This window comes from Rhipicephalus sanguineus, chromosome 3 (assembly GCF_013339695.2).
Source record: "Rhipicephalus sanguineus isolate Rsan-2018 chromosome 3, BIME_Rsan_1.4, whole genome shotgun sequence".
Taxonomy (NCBI): domain Eukaryota; kingdom Metazoa; phylum Arthropoda; class Arachnida; order Ixodida; family Ixodidae; genus Rhipicephalus; species Rhipicephalus sanguineus.
The window spans coordinates 110,463,990-110,476,627 of NC_051178.1; the positions used below are offsets into that span (position 1 = coordinate 110,463,990).

The 12,638-nt window shown below is 47.6% G+C and overlaps 1 protein-coding gene across 1 annotated transcript; it reads left to right on the forward strand.

Annotated features, from left to right (window-relative positions):
* Positions 1–7,471: 7,471 nt before the first annotated feature.
* On the forward strand, positions 7,472–10,658 carry LOC119385067 (adult-specific rigid cuticular protein 15.7). Its single transcript, XM_037652623.2, has 4 exons — positions 7,472–7,513; positions 8,331–8,429; positions 9,127–9,540; positions 10,523–10,658. Exons 1-3 carry the CDS (start codon positions 7,502–7,504, stop codon positions 9,463–9,465), a joined length of 450 nt encoding a protein of 149 aa, XP_037508551.1. The 5' UTR covers positions 7,472–7,501; the 3' UTR covers positions 9,466–9,540; positions 10,523–10,658.
* Positions 10,659–12,638: the final 1,980 nt, after the last annotated feature.

Genomic DNA, 12,638 nt, shown 5'->3' on the forward strand with positions numbered 1-12,638 from the left:
GACGTCGTCTATGAAGTTCCCCTATGTTGCAACAAGGTGTATATAGGACAAACTGGGCGCTGCTACAATGACAGGGCGGGAGAACACAACTGGGCGGTAAACAACAATGCGGGCAGGCATATGGGAGAACACTGTAAGAGTTGCAACTGCCATCCAATCCTTAATCGGACTAGTCTTTTGGCACGATCAGGGGATAAATTAGGGAGATTCTCGAAGCGTTTCACATTGAGCTCGCAGAAGACACGTGCGTTAGCTGCGCGTCAGAGGAACTAGCGGGAAAAGAGATTGCAAGCTTTGTGTCGCGTTAGAGACTTTATGACGTCATGATGGTGATATCGGTTTTTTCCATCTATAAGTATTCATGTTTCTTCAGCAAAACATTGCGCTTGTATGTTGTAAGTGTTTCCCTCTGGTCCTCGTGTTTTTCGCGCAGCGTGTTCATTAAATAAGACAATAGGATATGCCATGCTGGTATTGATTTCCTGCAGACGCGTAATGCCTAACTATAGCCTTGTCATAGTCCCAAAAGTTCATCACCCTCAGTCAGTATGTTGCTTGAAGCTGTTTTTGAGAAGCAGCGTTCTGACATTGCAGAGCATTTCCGGCATGACATATAGTAGTCTCCAGTGGATATTTATTGAGCCCAGCCTAATATCTGCCTTAACAGCATCCAACATCCGCATGTTGCTATCAAATGCCGGGAGTTAGTGGAGTAAGGAGCAGGTGACACACACACTTTTTTCTGGTGCACAATATCGATAAACCTTGCGCGACTCCTGTTGCACAATCAACATGGAGGCGCTGCTTTTCGCGCCAATACCGTGTCTGTTACAGAGTGGAAAGTCGTGGGTGATATGAAAAAAAAAAGAAAAAAAAAGACCCAACCGACCAACATGGAACCTTCGTATCGACATTACCTATCCGAACTGTTGCCGCTATGCGTATGACGTGTATACATCTATACAAGAAGCCAGCGTGAAGTCAAGACGACTCATGTATTTTGACAAATTTCGACCTCCACGATTTTTACTAAACACAGTATCCTGACCGTTGTCCTTTCTGTGGAGGACACCCAAGCTTGTACCATTACAAGTGGAAATGCCCCAAACCGCCCGGCCTGCATAATGCACCCCCCCCCCCCTCTCCCAGTGGAAAGCCGGTCTCTCTAGCGCAGCCATGGACAACCAGCGAAGACTAATGGATCGGGTCAGTCAGATTTCAGCGGAAAATGGGGACTGAGGGCTCCATACTCTGGGACCTCACAAGACAAGCAAAAGGAACAAAAATAAAGTTTTCCACTACCACCACTACACTTCGTAGCCCAAGAGTAAAAAAAGCAAAAGCAAAACAAAAACAAAACAAAACAAAACAAAAAACAGATGAAAAGCCCGCAGTGCTCGCTTTTTATTTATTTCTTTCCTGTTTCAACATCACAGGACAACTTCCTTGCGCCTCTTTCCCTCTTTCACTCCCCTCTACACTTCCCCACGCAGAATAGCATGTCAGCGATATCTATATATACGTCTAAATTCTCTGCCTTTCAGTAAAGGGTTTCTCTCTTCCTCTCTCGCACAGTGCAAATAATCCGTTTATTTTAGGCGCTCACTGCGAAGACACGGTAGTGCAGACTGTCTCGAGCACTCCAAAGAGCTCGAAGAAGACATTTATTTGCAACGTAGGAAGCGAGGCCTCAGTCTAATTCTCACTGGTAGGCGTTCCTGCTGAGCATCTGTCAATGTAATGTAATGCCATTATAGGGTTTTACAAAGGGCGTAGCCAGAAATTTATTTCAGTGTTTGAGGGGTCCGACTTCGCTTTGCGTATGTTCGTGCATATGTTTGTATATGTACAGCGGCGGTGAAAATTCTACAGACCACGGGAGCGCGTGGCAGGCAGCACCGAGGCGCCTTGTTCTCACGGCTGCTTGCGAAGCTCTAGAGCGCACACTGCACACGCGCATCCTTGTTTACCTGCCGGCCTGCTCGCTCGCTCGCTTTAAGTGCGCGCGCACCAGAACGCCAGAGAAAGCGCAAGGTGCCGCTTCTGCCGTCACCCGTGGAAGCCCCGAGCAATTTCCCTAAAAGAAAACTTTTCTACTTGGCGAAAAGTTCATCGTGGTCTGGACAAATTTTTGTAGCGTTAGCTACACTTGCCTAGCCGGAGCCAATTTCGCGTGTATCGTCATGAGCCGTGCTGCGCATGCGCGAGTATCAGTGATGTCACACAGCTGGCTCACCGGAGCCGGCATCTCACGCGCTCTCCGCCACCGCCGCTGCTTGTCTGCGCGCTCGGGAGGAGTGGCGTCGTAGCCACGGCAGACAAACTGGCGCCGGCGCGCGTGCAGACTCAGCCACCGCCGCCGGTCTGCTCTCTTCAGAGTAGTGACGTCGTAGCCTTGGCAGACGTATTGGCGCCAGCGCGCGCGCAGCTATTCGCCTTCGCTGTGCAGTCGCCGTCTGACACTGTGCTGGAGCCGCTTGATAGCGCCTCTGACTGGCGATTGCAGGTGGGTAACACCATGGAGAAGGAGAGCGCAAATGCTGCTCAACGGCGCAGAAGAGCCGAGAAGCTTATCTCATCGGATCCCGAAGTAGTTGCCTGGCAATTAGCGGTTCAGCGTACGACGAATGAACAGAAGAAGGCTAATAATCCTAGACAATCTGGAAAGCTAAGAATAATCAGCTGAACCTTTGCTAACGCTACGTATATCCTGGCATAGCCGAGCTAAGCCATTGCAAATTTTCGTCAGCTTTCAAGGGTTTCCTTTATTTTTTAACCCATGTGGGGTTTTCTAGTAGGTTTGTGCTACAAACCGGTCGATGTCAAGTTTTTTCTTTCATAGCGCATATGAACAGGCGCAGGATAGTTGCAGCGAGCACAAAAAAAAAAAAAATGCAGCATACATGAGTTCCGCGAATGGAAGCTGCTGGGTAATCTTATCACGCATGCCGATTTGAGACAAACTGACGCAAAGCGTATTTGCCACTCTGCGGAGCGTCTGGGAACAAAGCGTAGAGTGCGGCGCGCAGCGAGCACTGCCAGTACAGGTTACGTATTTTCGTCACGATATCATCGCTCGGTGCTTCCGCGGCGACTGCAGAAGTGGCACCTTGCGATTTCTCTGGCTTTCCGGCGCGCGCGCACTTGAAGCGAGCGAACGAGCAGGCCGGCAGGTAAACAAGGATGCGCGTGCGCAGTGCGCGCTCCAGAGCTTCGCAAGCAGCCGTGAGAAGGCGCCTCGGTGCTGTCTGCCATGCGCTCCCGTGGTCTGTATTATTTTGACCCCACTGTACGTTTATATAGACACAAAGACGACGTAAAAGCTTCAGGGGGTGGGGTGAGGGGCTGAGCCACCTAAACCTCACCTCTGGCTAAGCCAATGCGCTTTACGTTTCAAAGAACCTTAACCACTTGTCATTAAGAGTAACAGATGGGATTCCAAGAGAAGGCAAGCGCGCGAGTTGGAGGCAGGAAGTTAGGCGGACAGATGAGATTAAGAAATTTACTTGTGATGCCGTGGCCGCCGGATTCGTTGGAAGATTCGTTGGAAGATGATCGGATTCATTGGAAGAATCGTTTTAACGCGATAGCGTTAAAGTGCTCGTTCCGCAAAATTCCGGTGTTGGCGTCGGTGTCGTTGGTTGTGAGCGAAAAATCATCTTGTCCGTGACGAAAAATCGAGAAAGATGCAAATAAAATAAATAACAAAATCTCAGGTTCGAGTGAGAATCGAACCCAGGCCGTCTGCGTGGCAAGCAGGTGTTCTACCACAGAGCCACTCCATCGCTTGGAACTGCACTGAAATTATCTTTAATGCTTCACAAACATACGCGTCCTGTGTATGTACAGTACGAGATGTAATATCGCAGTAAAACGGGGTACAAGCGTATATTGCCATCGCGTGTCAAACCATGTGAAATGCATAACGAGTTGGTGGTTTAAAGCCGGCCACCCATTACAAAAGACACACAATACTGCGAGTATTCCCTAAGAACACGTAGTGGGTGCGTCGCAACTTTGAAAAAGTATCACGCGCGTAATTGTTGCTGGTTTAACGCACGCTACCCATTACAAAGGGCATACACATATAGTGCGCGCATTCTCTTACACACACGTAGTGGGTACACTGTTATAAAAGTGCTGTTGAGGGCGGAAACCCTTTACTATAGGTATGTCGTGTGTACGTTTGTGTGCGTGACTGGGTGAATGAACATAATGACAAGCGAAACAGAGCGCGATGAGGACGGGGCCGGATATCGCTATCGCGTTCAACTCCTAAAGGAGAAGCTTAAAGGGACACTAAAGGCGAATATTAAGTCGACGTTGATTGTTGAAATAGCGGTCCAGAAACTTCATAGTGCTACTTTTGTGCCAAGGAAGTGCTTATATTGAAAGAAAATCACGTTTTAGTGGTCCGCATCGCGTTAGCGCACTTCAAATCACCCGCCTGAAAGCTGTCTTTCTCACGCCACTGCTGCCGTGCCCAACGTTGCCCGCCTTTACTGCGCGGCGGCGTGCACTGGCGGCGTGCGTTATTCGGGCATCCGGCAAAATCACATGCATGCGGCATTTCGTCGAACTTTCTGTCAGAGCGACTTTCATGAGCGCGCAAAACACACGCGGCAGTACGCGATACCCAAACTATACCACTGAGACGCGACCGTGTGAGCGAAGCAGGGTGCCGGGCGAAGCGCAGTTCGGCGATAACGGAACCTTTGAACAATGCGCGCCGTTCCCCATGGCAACGCCAAAGAGGTTCTTTTTTCCATGAATCAAAAAGAAACTAACAAGCGTCATTTTATTACGTCTCTTGATGCAAGGAAGGTCATTTTTTTTATTGCAGCTAGTTTGATTACGAGTGATTAACTGTAGTCGAACTCTTTCACGTCATCCGGATCATCTCCAAAAAGTGCCGCTCGTGGCGCTAATCGTGTGGTACATTTAGCTTAATTTCTCAGTAAGTATAGGGCACTGTTGTTGATAATATTGCCGTTTTAGTCGTTGTCATACATTGAGCTTTCACTCTGACATAAATTGTTATTTGCCTTTAGTGTCCCTTGAAGCGTCCCCCAATTTTTTGTTCTTGCAAGGCGTTCTTGCGTTTCGCTTCCGTCTAAATGAGGCCGCCGTGTACACGTTCTGCACTTGAACGGGCCGCAATATTCCAAACGCGAATATCATTTCTGTGACTGAAACGACCAGCTTCAGATGGGAAACTCACCTTCAGGTGTGACGACACTCAACTTCCGGTGCGAGTCTACATGATTTCACAATTACAACATGATTTCACTAATGATAGTTTATACGAATTGACGCGTAGGGTATTGCACTCAAATGATTGTAGCCGGCGTAGAATTTGTACTTAGACCGAATTATGATGGCGCCATCAGTTTTCAGATAAACTGTGTGAGATGAGGCCGTAAAAAGGCGCCCTTGTTCCAGCTACTTTTCAAGCAAAATGTGTTTTTATAAATTCAATGTAAAAAAAAAATGTAGGTATCCTTAAGTAACGCTTAAGGGATGTTACGGCGCTAGCCGTGTTTTAGTACATGTTAGACAAGAGCCACTTTAGCCAATTTTCTGTGTTTCAATGTGTTTTTATTTGGCTTACACACCCGAATAAAGACCAACCTCTTTCTGTAATCACCATGTCATCATGCGAGGGGTAAGAACTTCACTCCACAATCCGTCGCCGGGGCTCCTGGGATCTCGGCAATGTCAAAGTGGCCGTACAGCGCAGTGGCTGTCAAAGGCCGAGTCTACGTAAATGCCCCGGGGTGTAGTGACAGTTCCTCTGGGCGTAGCAAAGCGCAACGCTAGAATTCTCTCTCTCTTCAGCTTGGGCACGAGGTTTCGCCCGCTGAGCAGCATTGCTCACTTCACGAGCTGCGCGGGAGGGAGGTCACGTGACCTTTTCGCCTGTCACTAATGTAAAGTAGAAATCTTGCCAAGGTCATTTGAGGTCCAGCGCATACCTAGGCACTTATGGCTAGCACCATTAAAAAAAAAAACGAAAAAAAAAACATCGCAGGGTTTCTCATGCATTCACCTAAGATGACTCGAAGGCGAAAGCCATCTCCTTTTTCTTCTCACTCGATGTATTGATCCCGTACCGCCGCTCTCCGAAAGCTGCGTGCACCTAGCGTGGTTTTTGCATTGCCTCCGGAATCGGAGGCACGTCACCTGGTTTTGTACTGCCTCCGTGATTTGCCCACTTTTGACCAAGCTACAATGTCACGCGATGACGGCATCATGTGACGTCACGCAAAATTTGTGACGTTATAATGACGTCACCAATATTGGCGATCTGTGACGTCATCTGGTGACGTCATCTCTAGATGATTTTTTGCATCACTCGTCTCCGACGCCGCAAGATGCGAGACGCCGCCGACGCGGGACTCCGACGGTCAAATTTCGCGTTTGATGAGGCATCAAAGGCTTTCGCCTTAATATCTAGAACGCCAATAGATGTTACCGCATACTATAGAAACTCCTATCGAGAAAGTGATGTCATCCTCAGAATTTGTTTTAAATTGATACTCTCCAACTGCTATTTGTATTTCGTAAATGTGAGGTAATCTTATTAGCTGAAAGCATCAATGGCGAACTAAGGATATTTAGTGGAATACCAGTTCGATTTGTAGAGCTAATAATGCCCGCATTCTAGAATAATCCAGCTCGAATAGTAGAATTGTGCTACTTATGTCATGTCCGATTTAAAGAAAACTTTTTAACAGATTAGGAAAACACATATCTTGCTTAATAGACATGAATAATGTGTGTGTGTATGTGTGTGTGTTTGTTTGTTGCAGGGCGACCACTGCCATATCACGGAAACAATAACGACAACCTTGGACCGATATATTTATGAAAAAAGATGCCGACGTTCTTGTCTGTCCACTGGAAATAACGATTAGAATAGTCACACGAATGCGACAGCGTGCTCCAATTATAAGATGCATCTCGCACAAAAAACACCAGCGGGTGCGTAGGTACCAGCGAGAGCCATTTAGCAGCAAACTCGCAGCTTAACCCATGCACCGAAGCTCGGTTTGAACTATGAACTACGCATCTACTAAGTCGTCGAAGCACCAGCGTAGCGTAAGGTTGTAGTCTCATGCTCGTACATATAGGAGGTAAATTGAAAATTTCACGAAACCACCACGTGCCAGACTGAGATCTGTGTCTTCTAGCTTTTGAGCGGAAAACTGACAACCAGTCGATGGAGGACGGCATTCTTCGGAAACGTGTGCCCCACGTTGACTCGGAGAAAAAAAAACTGGTCCTACTTTCATTTTTTTCTTTTCTTTTCGAAGAAAGACACACGCTGTTTCGTTCAGCGCGCGTAATAGCAGGTGAAAGCGTTTTGTGCCCCCCGAGCAGCCAGTCAAACAACAAAGGAGACAACAAGAATGCGTTTCTTACTTCGGAACGGCCCTATAAAAGTGAACCGCCTCCGCCCACAAGGCTCACTGCCCACCGTGCACTCGTATCTGCCGACATGATCGCTCAGGTAAGTTGGTTGCAGAACGGGCCAAGCCGTGGCACGGACGGCCTCCGAAGCCGTCCGTGCCATTCTGTGGCTTTCGAGTTCGCCGCACAACAAGCGCTCTACAGTTAGTGCCTGATAAAACCAGGAAAAAAAAATCTGGGGTTGCACGTGGTAGACCGTCATGTAATTATGAAGCGTGCCAAAGCTGTGGAATCCAGTTTAATTTTGACCGACTGGGCTTCCTTAACCTGCACATAAATCTATAAGTACACGGGTGTTCGTGCATTTCGCCTGTCATCTAAATATGGTCAAGTTACCTTGTTAAACACGTTAGCCATTAAGGTACCATGACGTGTACTCATAGTGCCTGTTAGTTTGCCTCTTTTTATGTAGCCTGAGTAGACCATATGTATATACAACGTTTGTTTTCGCGAGAGTATGCACCATTCGAGCAACCGTTGCTTCTTTAGAGCGACGTCAGAGAGAGAGAAAGGTCAAATGGAAGGCAGGGAGGTTAACCAGAAGCAAATTTTCCGGTCTTCTACCCTGCACTGGGGAAGGGGCAAGTGGGGACAGAAAGGTAAGGAAGGAAAAAGAAAAGAGGAAGGGTTAAATGTAATATATAAAGAAAAAGACGCACACACGCACTCAAACACAGGAGTGTCATAGTCGTGTAGCGAGGCCAGTTGACCGCAGAAATTTCAGCAGGCGACGTCAAGTGACTACGCATTAACGAGGTCGTGGAAGCGTCAGCGTAGCGTAAGGTTGTAATACCATGCTCTTAGTCCATAGAATCGCCAAGAAGTTAACTGCTTGCCGTTTTTATGCCACTTTGCAGGTGACACTACTGCTGGCTGTCTCGACCGTGGTACTTGCGGGAGGTTACGGTGGATACGGGCACCACGGTGGTTCCAGCAAGACGTACAGGAAACAGAATGTGCGTATTGCCAGTGCAGCGCATGCACTTGTTTGTGTCAGCAATTCGCAGGGGTTTCAACCCGACGATGGCGCTTAAAAAAAGAGCAGTTACGAAAAAAAATATTAGTATTGCGGAATGTAAGCGGAAAAGGTATACCTATATTTTCCCAGTTCTGCGTTCATTTTGTTGGCGTACGCCAGCAAAATGATAGCGTTGTGCGGTATCGTCACGTTCCCAAGCGTTGCCCATGTGCAAACTTTCTGAAGTTCACTTCGAAGTTCAAACTACTTGATTCTCGCGTTTCATGTTCAAGAGTGGACACCTTCGGTCCTACCGGTAGTAAACAATGAAGAAGGTTCAGCCCTAGTGAATGGTACGAATACGTGTGTCTGTTTGCTGCGTTCGTGTCATCTATGCGCAAACACGTTGGTTTACGTTGGAAACGTGGCGAACCGAGCAGACAAAGGGATTAATAAACATATAAGACTTATTATCTGTAGCTGTCCTCGTTCCCGCTACCGTCTCCTTCTCTGATCGCAACACTGAACGTAAAGATAGGAACTCTCGTGCCTAGACACAACTTATGAATATGCGTCTTTTCAAATGCCCTCCATTACTCAGTACTCATCAGCCAACCTACACGGACATGTTCATTAGTTGTTCATATCAGATCGACCGAAAATATGCAACGCTTCCCATTTTATCGCCTTCGTAGGACCACGGCCACTATCGCTTCGGTTACGACATCGTCAACGGCTACGGCGCCGTCAACGGCCGCCACGAGACCGGTGCGGCGTACGGACCCGTGCACGGCTCCTACTACCTGGGCGACATCGACGGCCGCCACAGGCAGGTGCACTACGTGGCTGACAAGTGGGGATTCCGGGCCATGGTGAAGACAAACGAACCCGGAACCAAGAGCAGTCTCCCGGCCGCCGCTCCTTACCACTCGGCCCACGGCAAGACGGTGCCTGCCTACGGACACGGCGGATACGGTGGATACGGCGGATACCGAGGCTACGGCGGATACGGCGGCCACGGATATTACGGCTAGGACGTTGTCGTTTGTTCTGTAGCTCTTGTGGGTCTGTTTCCGTTGCCTTCAGTCTCTTCGCCTGACTTCTTTTCTGTAAGTACGCATTTGTCAGTATATATTCTGTTCACACCCTGTTAACACTGAGGGGTTACAGTATGTGCCACATTGTTGTCAGCAGATGAAATCGATAGACACCATGTAAATAATGTAGGTGATAACAAGACATTGATAATGAATGTTAGACAAAAATGAAGGATAGTAAGGAACATTATTAAAACTAGCAGGCAGTAAAGCAATATATTAATGTAGTAAAAAATTCTTCGCGCCTAAATATACCCTGGGTTTTACAGTGGTACTTTTCTAGGCATGAAAATCCGTTCCAGTTCCATGGCGTATGTGTGCTCACAGCTGATGTCTTGGCATTAAATCTTCGCATTAAGATTACCTTTCCCTGCTCTTCTAACCGTATTGCATACATCGGTCTCTGTTTGCTGAATTTCGACAGAGCACAGTGATGTAGTTCTGACTTCCTTTCTACTTACATTCCTCAGCTATTCGCTTTCTAGCGTTGTCAGAAGTATAACATAGTCTAACTAGATTTTATTGCAACAACTACTCAACCGGAGTCCCTGGCAAACAGTACGTTAGGAAGAATACAAATGACAGTCGCCGATTACACACACTAACGGACTAGGCAAATCTTTGTAGCCACCTTATTCAAACGTGGATGGCAATAATAATTTTCGTCATTAACATGACTTCGTTTTTTGCCTTTAAGCGCGCAGTTATCAAACGGCGTAAGTCGAAACCAATATTGAATCTATTTATCCTATAACTTAAACGCAGCCTTCACAGTTTAATTTCGCGCGTGAGTGAGCAAAAAAGCAAAGATAAGGCTGGGAGGTTAGCCAAGTTGTACCCTGCTTGCTTCGCTCCGCGGAGGGAGGGGGAATACTCGCGTTCATTTTGAAGCTGTCCAATTCATTAGCCGGAACAACGTTGACACAAGAAAGTGTGCGGCCAACAAGGTGCAGATTTCTTGATTAACATTTGTTTTATTTTGATTACCTTTCAGAACTGCTCCTGTGGCTTTTGAACTCTTCCTCGATTCAGCAGAGCGACATAAACTATGCTGCCGTTAAGAAGACAAGAAGACTTCTTGTGCGCTATCTCATTTGAAGACGACAACCTTCCTGGGACTGTGCACGTTTTCTTACACGGCTCGTGATATCTCCTTCTCGTCCAATGTCGCATATTCAATGTTTGTGCCGCCGCTTCACATGTGGCCAAACGGAGTGTAAATAAATGTTACTATATCCCTGTAGTCATGTTCGCACGCTTGTTTTTTTTTTTTTAAGCGAAGATATTATAGTACCGAAAGCTGTGCTCTGTCGTATCATTTCGTATGGAATTTACAGGTGGTCCCTCTGTATAGTTAGATCAATGTCGAATTTCGCAAATTGCCGCTTATTCTGCTACTCTCTGGCACGACAAACCGTTAGGACATTTTTTTTAGGCGACAATAAATGGGCATCTTAACGTTAACCTGCATTGCGACACTAGACTCTTGAAATAGATATGCTGGCATTATTACTGCGACGAGAGCCTTGCGCAAGCCAGAAAAGCCGTAATAACGAAACATGAGTCGCCTTGTGAAGCTCCTATGCCAACTTCCCTTGATGTCACCAATTTCAGTGCCTCGTCTACTCGCGTTTATGGTCAGCTGTCTGCATCGGTAAAAGATAACACTGCATCCTAAGCACTGTTACTCGATCCATCAAGTGTTATCTTTATTCGCACCGATACACCTGGACCATGAGAAAACACTGAAATACATGACGCCAAACTGGCGAACTGATGCCATGCCTAAGTGAAAAAAGAAGAAAAAAAGAAAAAGAAGAAGAAACGTTAGTTTGGACATCATTTGCTCCAAAAGCTTTGCCAAATGACTGAAAGCAGCCTGAATACGTGGGACGTTTGCCAATGCAAATGCTTGCAACATTCTACTGCATAGTATAGGAAGACTGTTTCCATAGTCGCCGGGCGAGCTTATAAGTTATATGATGGCGTATAAATTGATTAGTCCCCTGCGGCAACATTGACGCGATGACATGTAATCGATTAATGTTGCTCGTGCGCGGATCGTCGCCTTTCAGCTTCGCTGCCGGGCCTCCTGCTAAGTCACTTTAGTTTACGTCAGCACCAGCGGAATGACACCATGTGTGATCATCGCACCGTACTCTGAGACGATCTCGACTGCTGACCCGAAGGTCGCGAGATCGAATCCCGGCCGTGGCGGCCGCGTGCCTATGGAGGCAAAGTGCTAGATGCCGGTGTGGTTAAATTTCGGTGCACGTTGAAGGACCCCTGGTGGTCTAAATTTCCGGAGCCCTCCACTACGGCGTCTTTCATAATCATATCGTGGTTTTGCGACGTAAAAGCCCACCAATAATGATTGTATTATTCAGAGGCGATCATTTCTGGCGACGCTGCCACTTTGGCGAGATAAGCACCGGGGGCGTCGGCGTCAACGAGTGAATGCTTCTGGTCCTACGTCCTAGGGGGTTGGCACTGTGTCAAAATGCTGTGACCAGTAGACACGGTGAAGGAAGGAGAGGTGACACATCGGCTCGGAGGCGCAGCGGACTGGCCGCGTCAAAATGTTGTTCACGTTCGCCCTCTTATCACTAGACGGCGCTCGGTGCATGGGGGCCGATAGAACGTGTGTAAAACTGCTGGGCGCCACTTCGCTCTGTCCGCGTCGCCACGTTTCACGTCGAAACGTGTTTTGTGAAACTATTCGTACTGCGTGACAGTTTCCTTCCATCCTGCTAACTTATGTGAGGTGCGTAGGCCCAGGAAGCGATGGTCAATAAGTGTTTCGCCCCACATTGCACGACAGGGTACAATCCGTGTACTGAGAAGCTCTTTGTTTTCCGCACCGAAAGAAGAAGAGTGCCTTCGGGTATGGAGGAATGCCATACCTTGCAAAGATCGGATGTTGCAGTCTACCGATCATCTCTGCGAGAGGCACTTCGAGCCACATCTCGTGACCAAAACCTGGGAGGCTCTCTACAAAGGTAAAGTCTTGGTTCGCACGCCCCGGAAAGCGTTCCTCTCGAAAGATGCAGTCCCTACTATATTTCCAGATTGCCCAAGCTATCTGTCGAAACAGAAAAAAAAAGCGAAAG